Genomic DNA, 17,427 nt, shown 5'->3' with positions numbered 1-17,427 from the left:
TAGGTGGTGTATGTATCAGGTCGCTGACCATTTCCCATTGGATTATGGGAACTTCATCCTGCTCCCTGTCTCTGTCCTCCTGCTCAGGGGGCTGGGTGCTTGGAAAACAACTGATCTTGTTATTAAAGACTGAGGCAATGAAGGCATTAGGATGTCTTTTCCTCATCCTTTGTCACTATGTTTCCACATCACATCCAGTAAAGGATGGAAATACTCCTTAGCCCTCCTTTTGTTATTAGTGTATCCATAGAAACATTTTTATTATCTATTACACCAATAGCCAGACTAAGTTCTACATGGGCTTTGGCCCTTCTGATTTTTTCCCTGCATAACTGCACAACATTCTTGCAGTCCTCCTGAGCTGCCTTCCACTTCTTCCAAAGGTCATAAACTCTTATTTTTTTTCCTGAGTTCTAGCCAAACCTCTTTGTTCAGCCAGGCCGGTCTGCTTCCCCACCAGCTTGTCTTTTGATATATGGGGACAGCCTGCTCCTCTGCCTTTAAGATTTCTTTCTTGAAGAATGTCCAGCCTTCCTGGACTCCTTTTCCCCTCAGGACTGTCTCCCAGGGGACTTTCTCCACCAGTCTCTTATACAGGCTAAAGTCTGCCCCTCTGGAAGTCCCAGTTAGTAGTTCTGCAGGTCCCCTGCCGTACTTCTCCAAGAATAAAAAACTCTTATCATTTTTTGATCTCTGTGCGCAAGACGCCCTTCAGCCATCACATCACCCACAAGTCCTTCTCTGTTCACAAACAGCAGATCCAATGGGGAGACTTCCCTAATTGGCTCCCTCACCATCTGTGTCAGGTAGTTCTCTTCCACACACTCCAGGAGCCTCCTGGACTGTTTCCTCTCTGCAGTGTTGTATTTCCAGCAGGCATCAGCTAAGTTGAAGTTCCCCATGAGAATAACTAGGTATTATGAGACATCTTCCCAGTTTTTATAGACTAGTTCATCTGCCTTTTCATCCTGGTTGGGTGGTCTGTAACAGACCTGCCTTGGCCTTTCCCCTGATTCTTAGCCCCAAACACTCAACCCTGTCAGCACCTTCATCAAGCTCTAGACAGTAAAAAAACCCCCATAAAATACAGGCCTATCCCAATTTTTTTTCTGGATGTAATATCCAGTTGCTATATGAGAATGATACTGGTTTTCTGTACATCCTGTCCCATGTCTGTTTTTATGTCTTGCACATCCTAGGAAACTGAAGAGCCATTCAGGTCATACTGAGGTCAACACATAGTGGGTGACCAGCTGAAATTGCCACCTGGGCTCTGTTAACTCAGTGTCACCCATGTAGGCACCTACGCTGTGCTCTAACCACTGACACTGAACTGTCCTGGCTACTGATTGCAGGACAAAATGTTAAATTCAGCAAAGGGTTCAAATCTTGTAGGTGGCCCTTATAGGCAGTTGATTATAACCAAGTGATGTTGGTGTTTCCTTTGAAGTGTTTCTGCTGTGGTGCACAGGTAACTTTTGTGTTTGGTAACTTTTCCACACTCGTAGACACTGCTGCACCATTCACTTGCATTGCTGAGACATGTTCTCCTTTCTCCCAGCTGATCTTCTCACAATTAGAAAATGAGGCAAAACTGTAATCATTAATTTGTTAAAACATGAGCTTAGAGTTGTCATTTTATTTCCTGAAGTGACATAGCTTTAGGTATGACACAGAATTTTCTGGATAACTGTAGCTGGTGAGATTTATGCTCTGTGTGACTGATTAGTTTGGGGGTAAATTTCAGATGAATTCTGTCAACAATGATAAATTGCTTATTGTTCGTTGCAGTCTACCAATCAAGCTAAGTTAATGCAACTACAGCATGCTCCAATTTTTTAAGGATACCAGGGGAGGCTTTTGCAGATTATTTTAAATTGTGACAGAGTCCTGTCAGGATGAATTCCAATTAAGTTCTTCTAAAATAGTTAAATAAATGCAAAATCTATGCAGAATCTAAGCCACCAAAATATTTAAAAATGTGAAGCTTATGTTCTTTTAGTTGATCAGCTAGAGATGCATTTAAATGATGTATTTGTTTTGTTCATTTTCTGATTACTTAGAATATAATCTTCAAAAGCTTATCTGAATTGAATATGTAAGCAGTGTACAGAAAGTCCATTTAAACATGGGCTTTTATCAGCTGGCTTTCACGTGATTAACTTCACAAACTTTTAGAAATAATTACCATTTGGCTTTTCTGTTTTATAGGAAAAATCCTCTGTCTTAAAAGTAATGTTGTCTTTTACGTTAATTTGTAAGCTTCAAAGTCAGAACATTCTTACAGAATGTATATATTTGTGTGTGTGTGTGTTGTTTTTTTAATATAATATGTTTAAGGAACAAGTATGAGCAGGGCAGCAAAGAAATATTCAGGTCAGCTAAATATGGTATTTGTTTACCCTGCAGAAAAGGAATTAAAATCATTTTATGGCTATTTAAGGATATTTATAGGAATAAATTGTAGGATTGTGCTATTCATCCAAGCAGTCTTTGTTACCTTTGGATCTCTCATGAATCAGAGCTCAGCTGAGTCAGAAGTCATGTTAAATGAGTTTTCAAAGCCATTTGTTGTCTTAACGGGCAATAGAAAGAAGAAAAACCTTTCTTCTCAATTTGCTTTTTGAATGTCAATGTTCTCACACATTTATTTATTCTTTTCTTCCCTTTCTGATAAGCATCTTTGGTAAGTGAGATACTGTTTCAAGTTTTTGTTGTTAAAACACATTTCATCAGTGGTGCAGTGCAGGTTGATAGGACCAACCATTTCTGTTTCTTGGGAATAGGCAGTCATATGTGGGAACTCTAGCAAATCTTAGAAGAATTTCTATAAAGTTGTAGTCCTGTAGAATTCCTGTAAAGTTGCAAACTACATAATTTGTAGTCCTAGATTTTTCTTGCTTTGCAGAAGGTTATCTGTTCCTGCTATTGTACAGAAATTTTACTTCAAACACTCTTTAATGATAGAAATATTTGGTCAGGAAGTATTCTTAAGATGGTAGATTTTGTTCATTGGGCTTTGCTTATTTGCTGTTTCTTTTCATAGTTTTGTCATTTCTTCTTGTGGATTTTAGCAAGTTAGACTCACTTGGGCATTACAGCATCATACCAGAAGTGAAATTTTAGTTAATTATTTTTCCAGGTGTAAGACTCTTCTGTATGTACTTGATAACCCCAGAGTTCTGTCACAGAGAGCAGCGGCTCAATAAAGAGCACTGAGTCTTGAGTGTATGTCAGTCACTAAATGTAGCACATGTGGTGAACTCATCTAAGGATTTTCTGTTTGCTGTAATTGACAGATAGCTCTGAGGTTTTCTATATGACAATTTCTGAAAAATAATACCTTCTGCAGTGAAAGTACAGAAATATTGAAAAAAATATTAAAAGTGGTATGCCTTGAAGGCCATAAGCTAGAATAAAATGAAAAATAGTATATTTACTTATCTTTTTTTCACTGATTACTGCTTACTTTTCTACTTTTCTTTCATTCTGGTTTTATATCTATTACTGTTACAATTTAGAGACAGCAAATTGTACAAAGTAGTACTAAAACTGAGAGGACAGCATGTGTAAAACCATAGGTGTATTGAACATGGTAGAAAGAATGCAACAAACATGGAAGATGTAAACAGAAAAGCAGATTAATTTATAATGATTTATTGCCTTGATAATGCACATCTCTTTGAATAATTGTTGTTTTCCATTACTTTGGGTAAAGAACAGAGGACACTTCAGCTATGCAAACCACAAAACATCTGCCTGCCTTTTCCAAACCTTATAGAATGTCAGTTGTTGCTGCTTTTTATTGCTGCAAGGTTGACCTCTTGCTACCAAACTCTGTTATTATCCTGCATCTGTATGGTTTCCATCCACACATTCCATTATGTATGTTGTGGATCCCACCTGTTGAATCCAGCATTTTAAATGCCAAAGCACCTCTGCTGAAAAGAGAGAAAAGACTATGTGTAGCCATAATTTCTCAGATCTGTGCTAAAGGCATTTGCTGTTTCTCAGTCTCTTCATTTGAGGGTATAAACCAGCAAAGGCCCACAAGTCTCGTGAGTTCCCTGGATATCAGGGAGGTGGCACTTGGTCATTTGTTGGAATAGGAATAACTGGGTCTTTACTGAATATTCAGTATAAATGCCCAGCTCAGAAAATTAGTTATTTGGGCTCTCAGGCTGACTTGTAATGCCAAGTTGATTTCTTTTTTAAGCCCTATTTCAAACAGTTTTCTGTAGCATTTCTTTGGATTTTTTATCAGTAAGCCTTCTGAAATAAATTAAAACCTTGAATTCACTCCAAGGCTACTTGTTACATTTAATAAGTTGTATGTCCTTGAACATGTCCTTTCCCTTTCCATGAGGAAAGGGAAAATTTTGACTAAAACATACATCCAGCACTCTTTGTACTGATAAAAACATCTTGACATCCTATTTATAAATTGCAGTATTCAGGATATGAATTTTTCTTAATGTCTTGCTTATTGGTTTATGCTGTAATTTGCATATTGCCATTTCCTATTAAGTGAAACATGTTAAATATTTTAACATTATGCAATTAAAATATTTTCCTTGCATGCGTACTCTGTTAATGCAAATGCCCTGTGATATATGAAAGTCTGTTAATTTTAAGGAAAAACAAATTGTTACTTCTTTTCTTTACATTTTTGCTATAAATTAATCTGTAATATTAGAAACAAGAATGAGATAACCAGGGAACAGATTTAACCTTGTTTTGAAGTTATTAGATTTTGGGAAACAGGGCAGAGGGAAAGGTTTTTCAGTGTGACATAAAAACTCATCCACTATTTTAAGGGAGGGGCTTTTGTATTTAATTGTTGTACAGATCTTACTTTTGCCTCTTAATTATTATGTTTCCTCTCTTGAAACTGAGTACAGGGACAGTATGTTGATAATGAAAGACAATCAGGTCTCACACGATCTCTTATATGTAATATGCCTGTCCTTGTGATGTGCAGCAGCTTAAAATATTTCTTTCTGAGTCTTTTTGCACAGCTTAATGTTCCCCTCCCACAATCTAAAGGAAAGAATCATGATAAATGAGCATTGAATAAACATTTTCAATGTAAGAATTTTGAGTTTAAAATAGTTCTGTTTCCTGTTTTCCTTTGTTCCCAAGATAATAGACCCTGTTTTGCTCCAAGGATCGGTACTGTCAGAACTCTTAGGAACCTGCACTTTTTCAGTTTTTAGTTTTACCTGAGCTTTGCATCACACGTTCAATAGAAACTGAATTATTTGGTTGTTCTAATTATTGCACAACATGGAGCATTTAAGGCCTTCTAAAAGTATCAACAGCTGTTACATATATTTTTCCCTGCACTGAACTCTGTGATACAGTTTTTAAATTATTTTCTTTTCCAGGTTCCTTACAGCCTTTCCTGGAAGCCTGCAGTAATGAATCCTTCTTCCGGACTTGCTCTGTATTGCTTCGAAGTTCTAAGCTAGATATTCCAGTTTTGGAAAAGCTCTGTGTTATACTGCAAAAGCTCTCCAGAATAAAGTAATCCTTTACTACCATTATTCTGTTAGCTATTATTAGGTCAATGAACTTGGTGACCTTTATCTTTTTTCTTTTCCAAAAGCTCATCTTTGTTTTTCTGTTTATTCCCTCTACTGTATACAGTCCTGGACTTCTAATGTTAACAGTTAAATTTAAACTATTTCTGTCATAGAGGTTTAAGACAAGCCTCTAAATTAGTGCATAAATCTAGTTCAATTTACAGAGTGCAAACTGGAAAAAAGCCTCACTATGTAGACTTAAAGAGGAATTATTCCTTATGTCTTCAGATGACAAAAATGCTTAGAATTCTTAGAAGAGAATCCTAGACTTTCAGTTTTACTCAGACACTTAGTAGTAATCTCCTTTGAAAATTTAGTCTTATCTTTGACTTGCATTCAAGTTTCATCAGTTTTCATTTTCTTCAAAAAAATAAATTTAAGGTTTTGAGCCAATTAAGCCCTTTTGGGAATGTTCATCTTTTTAGATTGTGTTCCTATTGCTTACTGATGATTGGTTTATTGTAACGAAAGTCATCATATCAACAGTAATGTACTGCTGAGCTTCACTGACATTGCTCAGTGGGGCTGTTTTGTTTAGGAAAGGAGGTATCTAAGCTGAGTAGTTTTTTACATTGGACTTAAAGCTGTTGACAAAACTGAGGTTTTCATTTTTTCAAAGGAGTAAAATTGAACTCTAGGAAAAAATTCCTATAAAATAATCTAATATAAATTATTACTGGAATTTACTAGTCAAAGTAAAATTGGCTCATAAATCCTATTTTTTTAAAATTTATTGTCTCTGAAATCTTATTTCACATGAGTGAAAAGCCCTGTTACAGCCTTTGCTTGAGCTTTCATTATACTATGTGTACATATCACTTACTCAAGAAAAATGATAATTTTTCTCACCATGCATTGATAACATTGTGCTTAGAAACATATATGCAACATAGAAGAATTACATGAAATCCTCAAAATAATGCACATTTTTCTTCATCAAAAATATATTTTCTGTAGCATCTTTAGTGTTTATATGAAACCCCTCAGTTTTCAACTGACAATTATTTTATTCAAAATCTTTTGCAGAAGCAATAAGAAGATGTTTGAATTGTTTGCTCTTCATCAAATGCTCCAAGAACTGCGTAGAACTATAAATCCAGATTACACCTTCCTTTGTATAAACCTCAATTCAATTCTGCTGAATTTGGAATTGTTGAAGAGTAGCTCTCTTGCCTCCAGTCTAAGCACAAGCCACTAGCACTAGCTTTCACTCTAATTATTGTTCTGTATAATTTAAACCAACTGCCTATGTTACTTGAAATTTGGAATTTGGGGTTTTTTAGTGATTTGTATAAATACATTAAGCAGCACCTCAGTACCGTGTAATTCGCTGTGTATTGTGTGGATTCTCACTGATATTTCAGTCATTCATAAAAAGGAAAATGAACAATTTTGTAATATGCTAGATGGCTTTCTTCAATACTTTCTTAAGAAGTGAAATAATGCTGCTGTTGTGAATGACTCATGCAATCTAAGCAATTGAGTCCTTAGAACAAGCAGATCAGAAATAGCAGCCTTTCATTACAGGTATGAATCTCAGTTACTTTTGACTCTTCAGAGAGTTTTATAAAATCATTATTTTATGGTTGATAAGTAGCAGACAGGTATTTTAGCAGATTGTCTTTTGATAATCTTATAGTTTCAATGATTACAACCAGATTTTTCTTTAACATAACTAGATGTATTGAATGAGAAATTTTGTTGTTTTGATATCAGAATTTCTTAGTGTTTGTTTGATCTTTTCTTGTATTTAAGTAACATTTAGTATTTTATCCTGCTTTATATAGTACAACTTTGGTTAGTAATATCTTTGCAAATGTAAATAAAAGCATTTCTAAAAATGTCTGGCAATAGTAATCCCTAATGTAAAATCATTATATTTTATTGCTTCTGCTATATTTTGTATTAATTTGCAATACAATCCTCACAGTACCCACATTTCTCTTCTGAGTATGAACATATTTTTTGTCTGCCACAGTTCAGTGTTTAGAAGTTCTTACAAATTTGAATTAGGGTACTTGTAAAAATTGAAATTAGTCTTCCATTGCTGATTTGTACTGGAATTACTGAAAATCTATATTTGTAAAATTGAAAATGCAGTTAAAGCTTAATGATCTGCTGTATTCAGTCTTTGACTAGCACTGACATCAGTATAAAACTTCAGAGAATTTTTTTCTCATTTTTCTCTCTCTTTTTTTTTTTTTTACCAGAAGCCTTTGAACTGCTCTTTGAAATTGAATTCTAACTGCAAATATTTTTCTACCAATTTGACTTAACATTTCTAACAAGCTTTTCTATGAAAGGAGTCTACACCAGATTTGGCATCAAGTATGTCTAGAAGAGAGAGCAAGCACTGTGTGCTTTTTGGGCAGGAAACCAATTCTAGGTAATTTTTAAATAACACTAATCATAGCTAAAAACATTTGCTGGCAATCAATTGCATTTTGAAATAAGTATTTCTTCATTAGTAGTTTTGGTTTTCTGTCAAATTTACTAGCAGTGCAAAAGCTTTCATACACCTTTGGCTGGACACAAAATCCTATTATTTAGGAAGAATATTCCCAGTCCTCGTGTGCTTCTCCATCTACTACCATTTAAAAATACTACAAAATCCATAACCAAAAAAAACCTGTAAAAAGTTGTTAGCTTTCTTATCTGCACAAGAATGTTGATTGTGCTCTTAGTTTTCAGCCTTTGTTGATGTTATTTGTTAATCTATTAATCTTCCTTGTGATCCCAATTTAATACAATGTGGTCATCTAATAATGGCCAAGGTAATGCAGTAAAAAAAGACACACAGAGTAGGGTGCAGCTTTTAATATTGGTCCCTTGTGGTTTATGTGCAGTATTGTGTACACTCTGGAAACTTGAATCACAGCTAATTTCAAGGTTTTATGATCTAAATGTTAGGTTTCTATTAAAATGCAAAATAAAAGGGTTTTCCAATCTGTCAAATATTAATGCATTATATTGATGACCTAAGGATAAGACTAATGATTTTGATCTTACACAAATTTTTCAAGGCCAGGTTAGATGGGGCACTGAACAACCTGGTCTAATGAGAGGCATCCCTGCCTTGAACATCAGCCTTTTGAACCAGCCCACCCCAGCTGTCCACACCAGCCCTTGTTGTGGCCTTGCTCAAACATCCCCATCCTGTTATCATTCCCCTGAGTGTCCTTGGCAGTCTCTGTGGGGAAGGGGAATAGAGAAAGTCAGTTGCATTCCCTGCTGTCATTTGGGGATTTGTTCTGGGTTTTGGAAATGATAGATTTCTGTCAAGTTGGCCACACTTTGGGCATCTCTTTGTATTGTCTTCCCCTCACAGATAGAATCTAGAATTTTCCGGGTTTTTTTCTGCTTTTGTGACGTTTAGATACGACATCTATGAGTATGGATTTCTTCTACTTTACCTTTCTTCCAGAAAACTGTCTGCAACAAGATACATTTGAAAAAGTTAACTGCACCTCTAGCTATTTCCCGTGGCTCCCTATTCCCTAAGGAAACGTGGTGTATGTGATCTCTGTTTTTCTAGTTTCCTACAGAGGAATATGCTATTTTAAATGTGCCAGACACCTTTGTAAAGAGGTGAATTAATATCCATCCAGGGAATATAATTTTTCAATCATCTTTTGAGAGAGAATTTGAGGGGAAGTGAGAGACATGATGAGTACTTACTCTTGGAGGAAAGGCAGGGACTCTCACTTTCTGGGAGCTGATCAGTCAAAACACAAGCTTCAAACTGGCTACCATCTGCGATATCTTGCTGTGTGTAGGTCTCCCGAAGTGGTCAACTGCCATCATTGGCAAGAAACAAAGAAAATTTCCTGTAGTCACAACCTGTTACTTTAAGGAAAGATAAAGAATTAACACACAATTTTGCTTTGCTGCTTTTTTTAACAGTTGTGAGAGTCCTCGTTGAGAAAGTCAACAGGAATATTGCATCTTTTCATGTTGAGACAGTTTTCATACCAGAAAATACTACCAAATATGAAGAAAAATAATTTCTCTTTTTTTTTTTCTTACAAACCCATCTACTGTAGAATTGTAATCACCCTTGCTGTTAATCAAAGGTTTCCTATTGATAAATTTTTCAGACCTCATCTACAAAGCCTAGATTTAGCAAATCTGTAAGAAGGATTGTTCCCTGGGCAGGGGACAGTTGTATTTGCAGAAGCTTGGCAGAGCTAAATAAAGTAGGCTAACATTGCCCAACCTGCACAGTTGTCCTCTGTTTCTTCGTATTTGTGACTTTCTCCAGCTGATGAAAGTCTGAAAGTGGGATTTCACAGTTATCTTCCCAGTTTTCTGAGCATGACTGGCTTGCATCTCTTTCTAATGTTATATAGCTGAATTTGATATATATAATAGGGAAAGATTTCTTGTAGCAGATAAATTTACCTGGAAGGTGAAAGTATGCTGAAGGCAACATATTTTGAAGAACTTCTATTCCTGATCAGCATCAATGTCTAAAATATATGATTTAACTTACCAGACCAGATTTAAAAGGAGCTGTAAGTAGAGCTCATAATTCAGAGCTGTTACACTGGATCCTTTAATTATACACTGAATTTTTCACCTAAAACTTACATGGCTTTGGAGATTGATGATATGATAAAAAGCATTTATCTTCAGGATAATGTATTTAGATGTAGTACAGAAAGTTGGAAGTTTTGATCTATGAAACAATTTGGTAATCTTCCACTTTCCAAATGGTTAGAGGAACCACAGTGACAGAGCAGTGACCTTGTGTTCCTCTGAATGATGTAATGCTCACATGTTTTTAAAACTCACTGAAGTTATTGTAAAAGTAATAGCACTGTGCAGTGTTGAGATCCCGCCTTTTACATCCCCCTGAAGAACACTGTGATGGGCAAAGGCACCTTTCTGTGTCACACTGACTCTTGTAGCATGTTGTGTCAAAATCACCACTATCTATCTTGTCTTCTGGGCTGATGAACCTTTGAATACCCTCTTCTGACCATGGTTAGGAACATCCTTGTTTATTAGACTTTTGTTTTTTACATAAGTTTGAAAGCAAGGGTCTTGAGTATTTATGACTACCTTCTTACTATTAGAAGAGATAACTTTGAACAAAATCACTTTCTGTGTACTTGCTTGTAGCTGCTTTTCTTTTGAGTGGTCCTGAGTTGAAATTTAACAAACATAAGGCACAAGACTAAAGTCACACTGAGAGAATTAACTGAGGGAAAGAGATCTGAGAAGCCATGTGTATTTACCATATATATTTTTTTCTCAAAAACCAGTTCTCTCTGTGCCCATTACTCAAGCATATTTAGACTGGACCCAAGGAATATTTCCCTGAATATAACACATCTCTCTGATCACTGCAGCTTAATGGTAAGTAATTGCTCTGATTACTAAGCTAGGGCTGCAAATTCAATGGCCAGGATACTGCTAACAGTAGTTGAAAGGTCAGCATAAAAAACATTCCTACTAATAAGTTTACTTTAAGATCATTTTCAGCTCCATAAAATGGCATTCTTAGTGCAGTTAATTATGGAGAAAAATACATAATCTATCTAGCCTTAGGGGAAAAACAAGTATCATATGGTAGAGTTTCAAACAGGAGAGTAATCTCCCACCCACACATCAGCTTTTTGGAAAAGTAGTAGGCTTTTGAAGAAAGCTGGCAATAACTAGTGTTGCCAGACTGGTTTTTTGCTTCAGAAGAAGGAATATTCTAGTCTGTGGATTCAAGTGTTATTTATATAAGAAATGTAATTAAATATAATTTCTCTGTTCATGATCCTTCCCACAAAGTAGCAGTTTAATGTCTGCTTGATTTTTCCTTTTCCCCACTGAAGTGTGTGAGGATGATTTTTTTTCACAGCAGTCTTGCACACCAAGGCTGAATTTCAGAAGCAGATGCTGAACTCTGTTTCCTTCCTGATTCAGTTGTCTTTCTACTAACCAGTATTCAGCACTACCTCCTCCTGACTTTTTTTGTTTATTTCTATGTGGTGGATTAAATTGGAAAATAATTCCTGAATTGTCTTGCTATACTAACTTGAATCCTAATACAAGCTTGTTTTTATAGGAGCCTCAACTATAAAAAAAAAACCCTCTTTTTTTTCTTATAGCAGATGGACAAATGAGATGCCTGTGTGTGACCTGTGTAACAGCTAATCACTGATGCCTTCTGCAGCAGTGCATGAAAAGGCTTCTTACCATTCTTCCCTAAGTATTCAGACAGGCTAACTTTACAGAACAGTGGCAAAAAGGAATCAACATATTTCTGTCCTTGAAGAGTTGTTGATAGTGATAAATTAATGCCTGAGGTAACAGGTCCTATGCATTATAAATTATATCACAATAAATAATCAAAAGAACTTATTTGGATGTGGGGATAGAATATATATGCAATATTATGCATCTAGAACTAGATATAGCCTGAGACAGTCCATTCTTGCCCTGTTTCTATTAATATATTAAGTGAAATATGCCCTAGGAAGCCTATCCCATACATAATGAGGGCATGGGCTCCATTTTCTTCTCGTTATCAAGACTAGTATAGAGGTTGCTTGCAGAAGAATGACTTCTGCATACAGGAATCATTGTTGTACCTCTGGGTCATGATTTTCACCTGCAACAGCAAGAATTTTTCTCTTAAGTACACCCTCCTTAAAACAAAGCAGGACTGCTGAACTGTATGAGGCTTAGAGTTTGACAGGGAGAAATGGAACTGGTGTGCTTTTTCAGCTTATCCTCCAACCCATACTGCTGGGCATTTATGCACATTGTTCATGAATAATGTGAGTATTACAGAATTAAGAATATAGGAATTATAGAATATAAAGGCATTCAGCTGTTGTTGTTTTATACTGCAAAGCTGACCCCTACCCTTTTCAGCCCACCTTACCTCTCTTCTTTTTGTTTATGTCGTCAGTCCAAGACCATCAGATCCTGAACATTATGTAGAAGGCAGTCCCTGATTGCAACCTGAAATCAGAGAAAGTCTGCAAAGTCCAGCAAGTTTCTCTAAGGAAAACCTGGGACAGTATTGATCAGGCTAGGAAGCTGGGACTAGGCAGGGAAAGTCTTACAAGGTAGTAAGTAGTTCAGTCTGGGGGAAATCCAAACTGGTGCTCTGTATTTTTTACAGAAGCTAGCAGTTCTTCTGGCGGTCTCACCTGTGCAGCCTAAGACTGCATGAATACAATTATCCTGTCATGAAGTGAAAGCTTCCAGTAAAGATTTCTGGTAATGTTGTGTAGTACTGCTAGTTTAGAAATGCAGAAGGCAGGCATGCTAATGAGAGTACCATTACTGTGACATTACTCATCAGTCTCACAGTCTGCACGGTTCTCAGTACACAGATAAAAACTTAGAGATTCTCTGAGGAATTGCAAGGGGCTTGGCATTTTCACATTACTTGTGAGCTGAAATACTGAATGCAAACTCTCTTGACAAAATGGTTTCTGCTTCAAGTTTCCAGAGTGATGCAGAAAAGCAGTATCCTACAGGAATGCAAAGATTCCTCCATGTATGTTACCAAGACACTCCCATACCACAGGAATGTGCCTGCCAGCCCTTGGCTAATGTATTTAATTACAGATTTATAAGACAATGTGCTATTTAATCAAAGAAATGGCTAATACAATTGTGTTTGACCTCTTTCTTTTATTAGCATATTTTATCTTCATATTTTACAATATAATAAGTTATATATACAGCATTAAACAAAGTTATTAGAAAGTAAGCTTTGGCAAGACCTACAGGATTCTTTTTCAATCCTGTATGTCTCTTGTATAACAATAAAAATACTGTATACGAAATAAAATAATGTTAAATAGCCTGTGTTCGCATTGGCACCATAAGTTTCAAAACCCTAACTTTTCATGGCCCAATAAACATAAAAAAAGAAGATTCCTGTATCTTCTTTATCTTCTTTTTAACAAATACGTGATGTGTAGTTTTAAATGACACATAAAACATAGGAGGCAGTCCACTGAGTAACACTGCAGTTACACACTGGCACAAGAAAAATAGAATCTTGATGCTTTCTTCTTTTTTCTTTCTTTCTTTCCTTTTTTTTTTTTTTTTTTTTAATTCTAGTAGCAATAGTAAAAACTGCAAATTCACGGTCTTGAAAATCATGTTGAAGATTGCTGAGCTGTAAGCAGATCTAGAAATCTTATCAAAGCCTGTTGAAATCTGTATGAATTTGTCATTGATTTCAAGACAGCAAGAATTTCACCCCTAAATTCAACATCAATCATCTAGTTAAATTTCAAATAAATGCGACTTGCTGCATCATTGAAACAAGAGTTAAAGTCTTACCAAATTTGGCATATGCAGATTAATGAAGAGTGTGTTACGATGTGAAAGAAAGGGTAGAAAAAGAATAATGAGAGGGATAGGTTTCATGTTGCAGTATGCACTTTCCCTGATATACAAATCAAGTGCTGAAAAGATACTAAATATAGATGTTAAAGAGTGATGCTAAATGTTTTGCACAATTATGATACTATCATAGATAAAACCTAGTTAATAAGTGATGGAATACTAGTTGTTAAATTCTGTGTAATAATTAATATTTTTAATTGCATTTTGGAATTTATGAAGTATTGATCTGTAATTGGCATCTCTTAGTTTAGTGTTTGCACTTAGTGAAATTAATCTTCACTATTTTAGCGATGAATTAGGCAAATAGGTTTGGTGACAGACACTGACTTGTGGTCTGAATGAGTTTTAGATAAATTTTAACTATGAAAGTCAGACATTAGTTAAAAGAAAAACAAATTAGATCAAGTTTTGTACTTCACAAACTCACAATAATGCTTTACCTTCCAGATGAGTTTGATGTCACTGGTGGATTCTGTGCTCATGGTCTAGGCTTACAAGAGTATATCGCATTAAGAAACACTTTTTCCTCTGCATTTCAAGTGTCTCTAAAGAAATCTACTCTTTTTACTCTTTGTGTCACATGTGCACCACTGCTGTCTGAAATTCCTCTGGTTAGAATATAATTTGATATATAGATGTCACTATTGGAAAAGTATATTTTTAATGGTAATGAACAATCTGGTTTTGGTTTTGATTTTTTTCTTAACAGTAAAGAAAAGAAGATTTTGCTCTCAACTTGCAAGGAGTAACTGCCCACTTTAACTGCCCACTTGCCAACCAGCTTGTCCTCAGCAAGCCAGCAGTTTGAATTTATAGTTTCTGAAATATCAGTATGGACCAAGAGTGCATTTGTATGTATTATGTAGATTGTTTTGAAGCACTTCAATCTGTAAATTGTGTTGACTCTTTTTTCGTGTAGCATAGTTAGTCAATCTGAGGACTGTTCATATACACCTATGCACATAATGCACATACTCCCAGATACAACAAACCCGTAACAAGGTAGGAAATGAAACTGGTTGGAGAGGATAGAAATGTACGTGCCTAATGTGTATTAATTGATACTGTGGCTGTGGTACTGCTTCTGGCTGTAACTGTTAAACTGATGCCTTAGGTTTTACCTTTTATATTTCTCAAATCCTGTACTAGCTACTGTGTAACTCTGAAGTTTCTTGTGGCCTGTTGGCTGCTGTTCTCTCATGCTGGTTAGACATAACAAACCTCTCTAGGTTTGCTCTTCAAGGACACCAGGCCCCAAAATGTGTAAACTAAAGCCACTAAAAAGGGGGGGGGGGGAAACCTGGGGTAATTACATCATTAACTGAGGTTATAATTGGAGAATTAACCCTGATATGCAAATGGACCAAACTTATAAAAGTGTGAAGAACCTGTGACCCAGGGTCCATCTTGGGTGCAGCCTTTTGACTGCCCAGGGTGTACCATTGGAAGGCCCTTCAAATAAATACCTACTATTATTCTCTTATTCTTGTCTAGTCTCTGGTTTAGGTGGCCACCACAATGCATCAACACCATTGAACCACTGAATGAAGCCGTAAGAGACAGGAATATTTTCAGAGAGCTATTCAATTCCTTTCCTGAAGGCCAGGCAGGAAGGTCGATACCAGCAGGGTTATTTGCCCTTCTACTCATGCACAGATCACAAAAGGGATATTTGTGTGTCCACTTACTATCAGTAACTGTTTAACATGAGCATTTTGTTTAATGATATGTTTCATGCCAAGCTTCTTGGGAGATTTCTGCTCTTGTTTTGGTAGATGCGTAACTTCACTTTCAGAAGTCAAAGAGAAGAGCTTCCCCTTGGTTATCGTGAAGAATTAGGTAGAAGAAGCATCCACGGTCTTTAGTCCAAAGTCTTTGATGCAGTGCTTACTGGAATCACACTTCTTTGGGCTGATGTGGAAGTGCAGGGCCCAGACAGGCATGTCAGGATGCTCCTGCTGGGTCAGGAGCCGGCATTGCTTGTGCCCACTCCAGAATGTCTGCACACAAGGATTCAACAGCATCCAATCGCTCGATTTGCACCAGTTTGGTGAGCAGTTCTGGGATGCTGTAGCCTGCTGTGCTGATGCGGTCAAACAGCTGCATGCCATCTGTCATCCCGCCAATCTCGTCCCTCTTCAGCCCAAAGCTCTCGGCCAGGTGGCGCCACGTTTTCACGATGGCTTTCTCTGTGTTGTAGGTCGAGCTGAGCATTCGGCTGGTCTTCTCCAGGCAGTCAAATGGCAGCTCCGTAGGGCTCAGACCTGCAAAGGGAGGGATGGCTTTTCAGGTGGCTCTGGGTACAAGTCTTGACATTTATTTAAGTACAACAGATTACACTGTTAGCAGCGAATACAGCTAAAATCTTAAGTGATAGTTCATGATAGGTCTGTCTAGCCCCAAAGTTATTCCTTTATATTACCTAATTAATTCTTCATTAGGATATCATAATTAGGGTAAAAAGTTGCCTGGAAAAGAAGTAATAGATGGGTTGTATGAATGCCCGTGGCTCTGCCCATTGCTTCAACAATTTACTAGCTGTTAGAAAAAGTATATTGCAACTGTGTCCCTAGTGAGCAGCCCCATTAATACACCTCTGCACACCAGTCTCAGTGTTTGAGCTCCAGAGACAGCTTTGACCCTTCCCTGAGACTGTCACAAGCAGCTGCTGAAACACATCTGTAATTGAAAGTTGCCCTTGTAGAAAAGTGAGAAATGAGGTGAAGCAATGATGCCAGACGCAAATATAAAGTCCCTGCAAGTGCTTAGCTGTCATTACTATCATGAATCTCTAGGGAGGATTTAACATTCATCCTGTGGGGAAAAGGCTATTTTCTCCTGGACGTATTTTCTATGTATTCATGGTCAGAAAACAGAGGAGAGAATCAGCTACAGCATTTTTCCCAAACAAGTCTTTTGCTTGCTGTAGTTTTCTTACTCAACAGCAGTAATCTGATGGGAGACAGAGCTGCCTGAATTACAGAATAATCATACACAAAGTGTGTGTGTGGTGTGGGAGGTAAATACAGTCACATCTCCTGTTCTGCAGGGAACTTAATTCGTGTCTCTTCTGCTAAAACACTTCAGGTAGTCAAGTGCTAAACAGGTTCAAAACCCTTATAGCCTGGAAACTCCACATGTTGTGAGATATGGGACAGAATTTAGAGAAGAAGAGTAGGTTGAGACTTGTCTTACCCTCAATCCTGACCCTCCCCAAATCCGACTTTCATATTTAGAACTATTTTTTATCTGTTATCTAAAGAAATAAGTCCAACAGGTTTCCTCTAGATGGGGAATGCAAAACTGCTTCTTTGCATCTTGGCCTGTTTGTGTGTCCCAACACAGACCATCACAACTCTTCCTGCTCTCCATGGGAAGGAAGCTCATGCACGTGCCCGGAGAGAAGCCATGGTGTGCTTCAGCCCAAGCCCAGCCTGGACAGCTCTGGGGTCACAGCACCACAGGGTTCCTG

General features: G+C 36.9%; 2 protein-coding genes across 4 annotated transcripts in view; one reads left to right on the top strand and one right to left on the bottom strand.

Moving 5' to 3' along the window:
• The window catches only part of CCDC138 (coiled-coil domain containing 138), a 33,454-nt gene extending 26,554 nt beyond the window's left edge, over nucleotides 1–6,900 (top strand). Inside the window, exons 15-16 of the mRNA XM_042032966.1 lie at nucleotides 5,388–5,526; nucleotides 6,612–6,900. Coding sequence (XP_041888900.1) covers nucleotides 5,388–5,526; nucleotides 6,612–6,783 — 311 coding nt within the window. The 3' untranslated portion in view covers nucleotides 6,784–6,900. The remainder of the gene's footprint in view (nucleotides 1–5,387; nucleotides 5,527–6,611) is intronic.
• Nucleotides 6,901–15,386: 8,486 nt separating this feature from the next.
• Nucleotides 15,387–17,427, bottom strand: part of EDAR (ectodysplasin A receptor) — a 70,956-nt gene continuing 68,915 nt past the window's right edge. For all 3 annotated transcript variants that reach the window (XM_042039449.1, XM_042039439.1, XM_042039432.1), the window contains exon 12: nucleotides 15,387–16,219. In XM_042039449.1, coding sequence (XP_041895383.1) covers nucleotides 15,900–16,219 — 320 coding nt within the window. In that variant the 3' untranslated portion in view covers nucleotides 15,387–15,899. The remainder of the gene's footprint in view (nucleotides 16,220–17,427) is intronic.

This window comes from Corvus kubaryi, unplaced genomic scaffold, assembly GCF_017639235.1.
Source record: "Corvus kubaryi isolate FWS band 111438036 unplaced genomic scaffold, C.kubaryi_AGA036_p1.0 133, whole genome shotgun sequence".
Taxonomy (NCBI): Eukaryota; Metazoa; Chordata; class Aves; order Passeriformes; family Corvidae; genus Corvus; species Corvus kubaryi.
The sequence above is the reverse complement of the archived record's forward strand: the minus strand, read 5'-3'. Positions and strand labels throughout refer to the sequence as shown.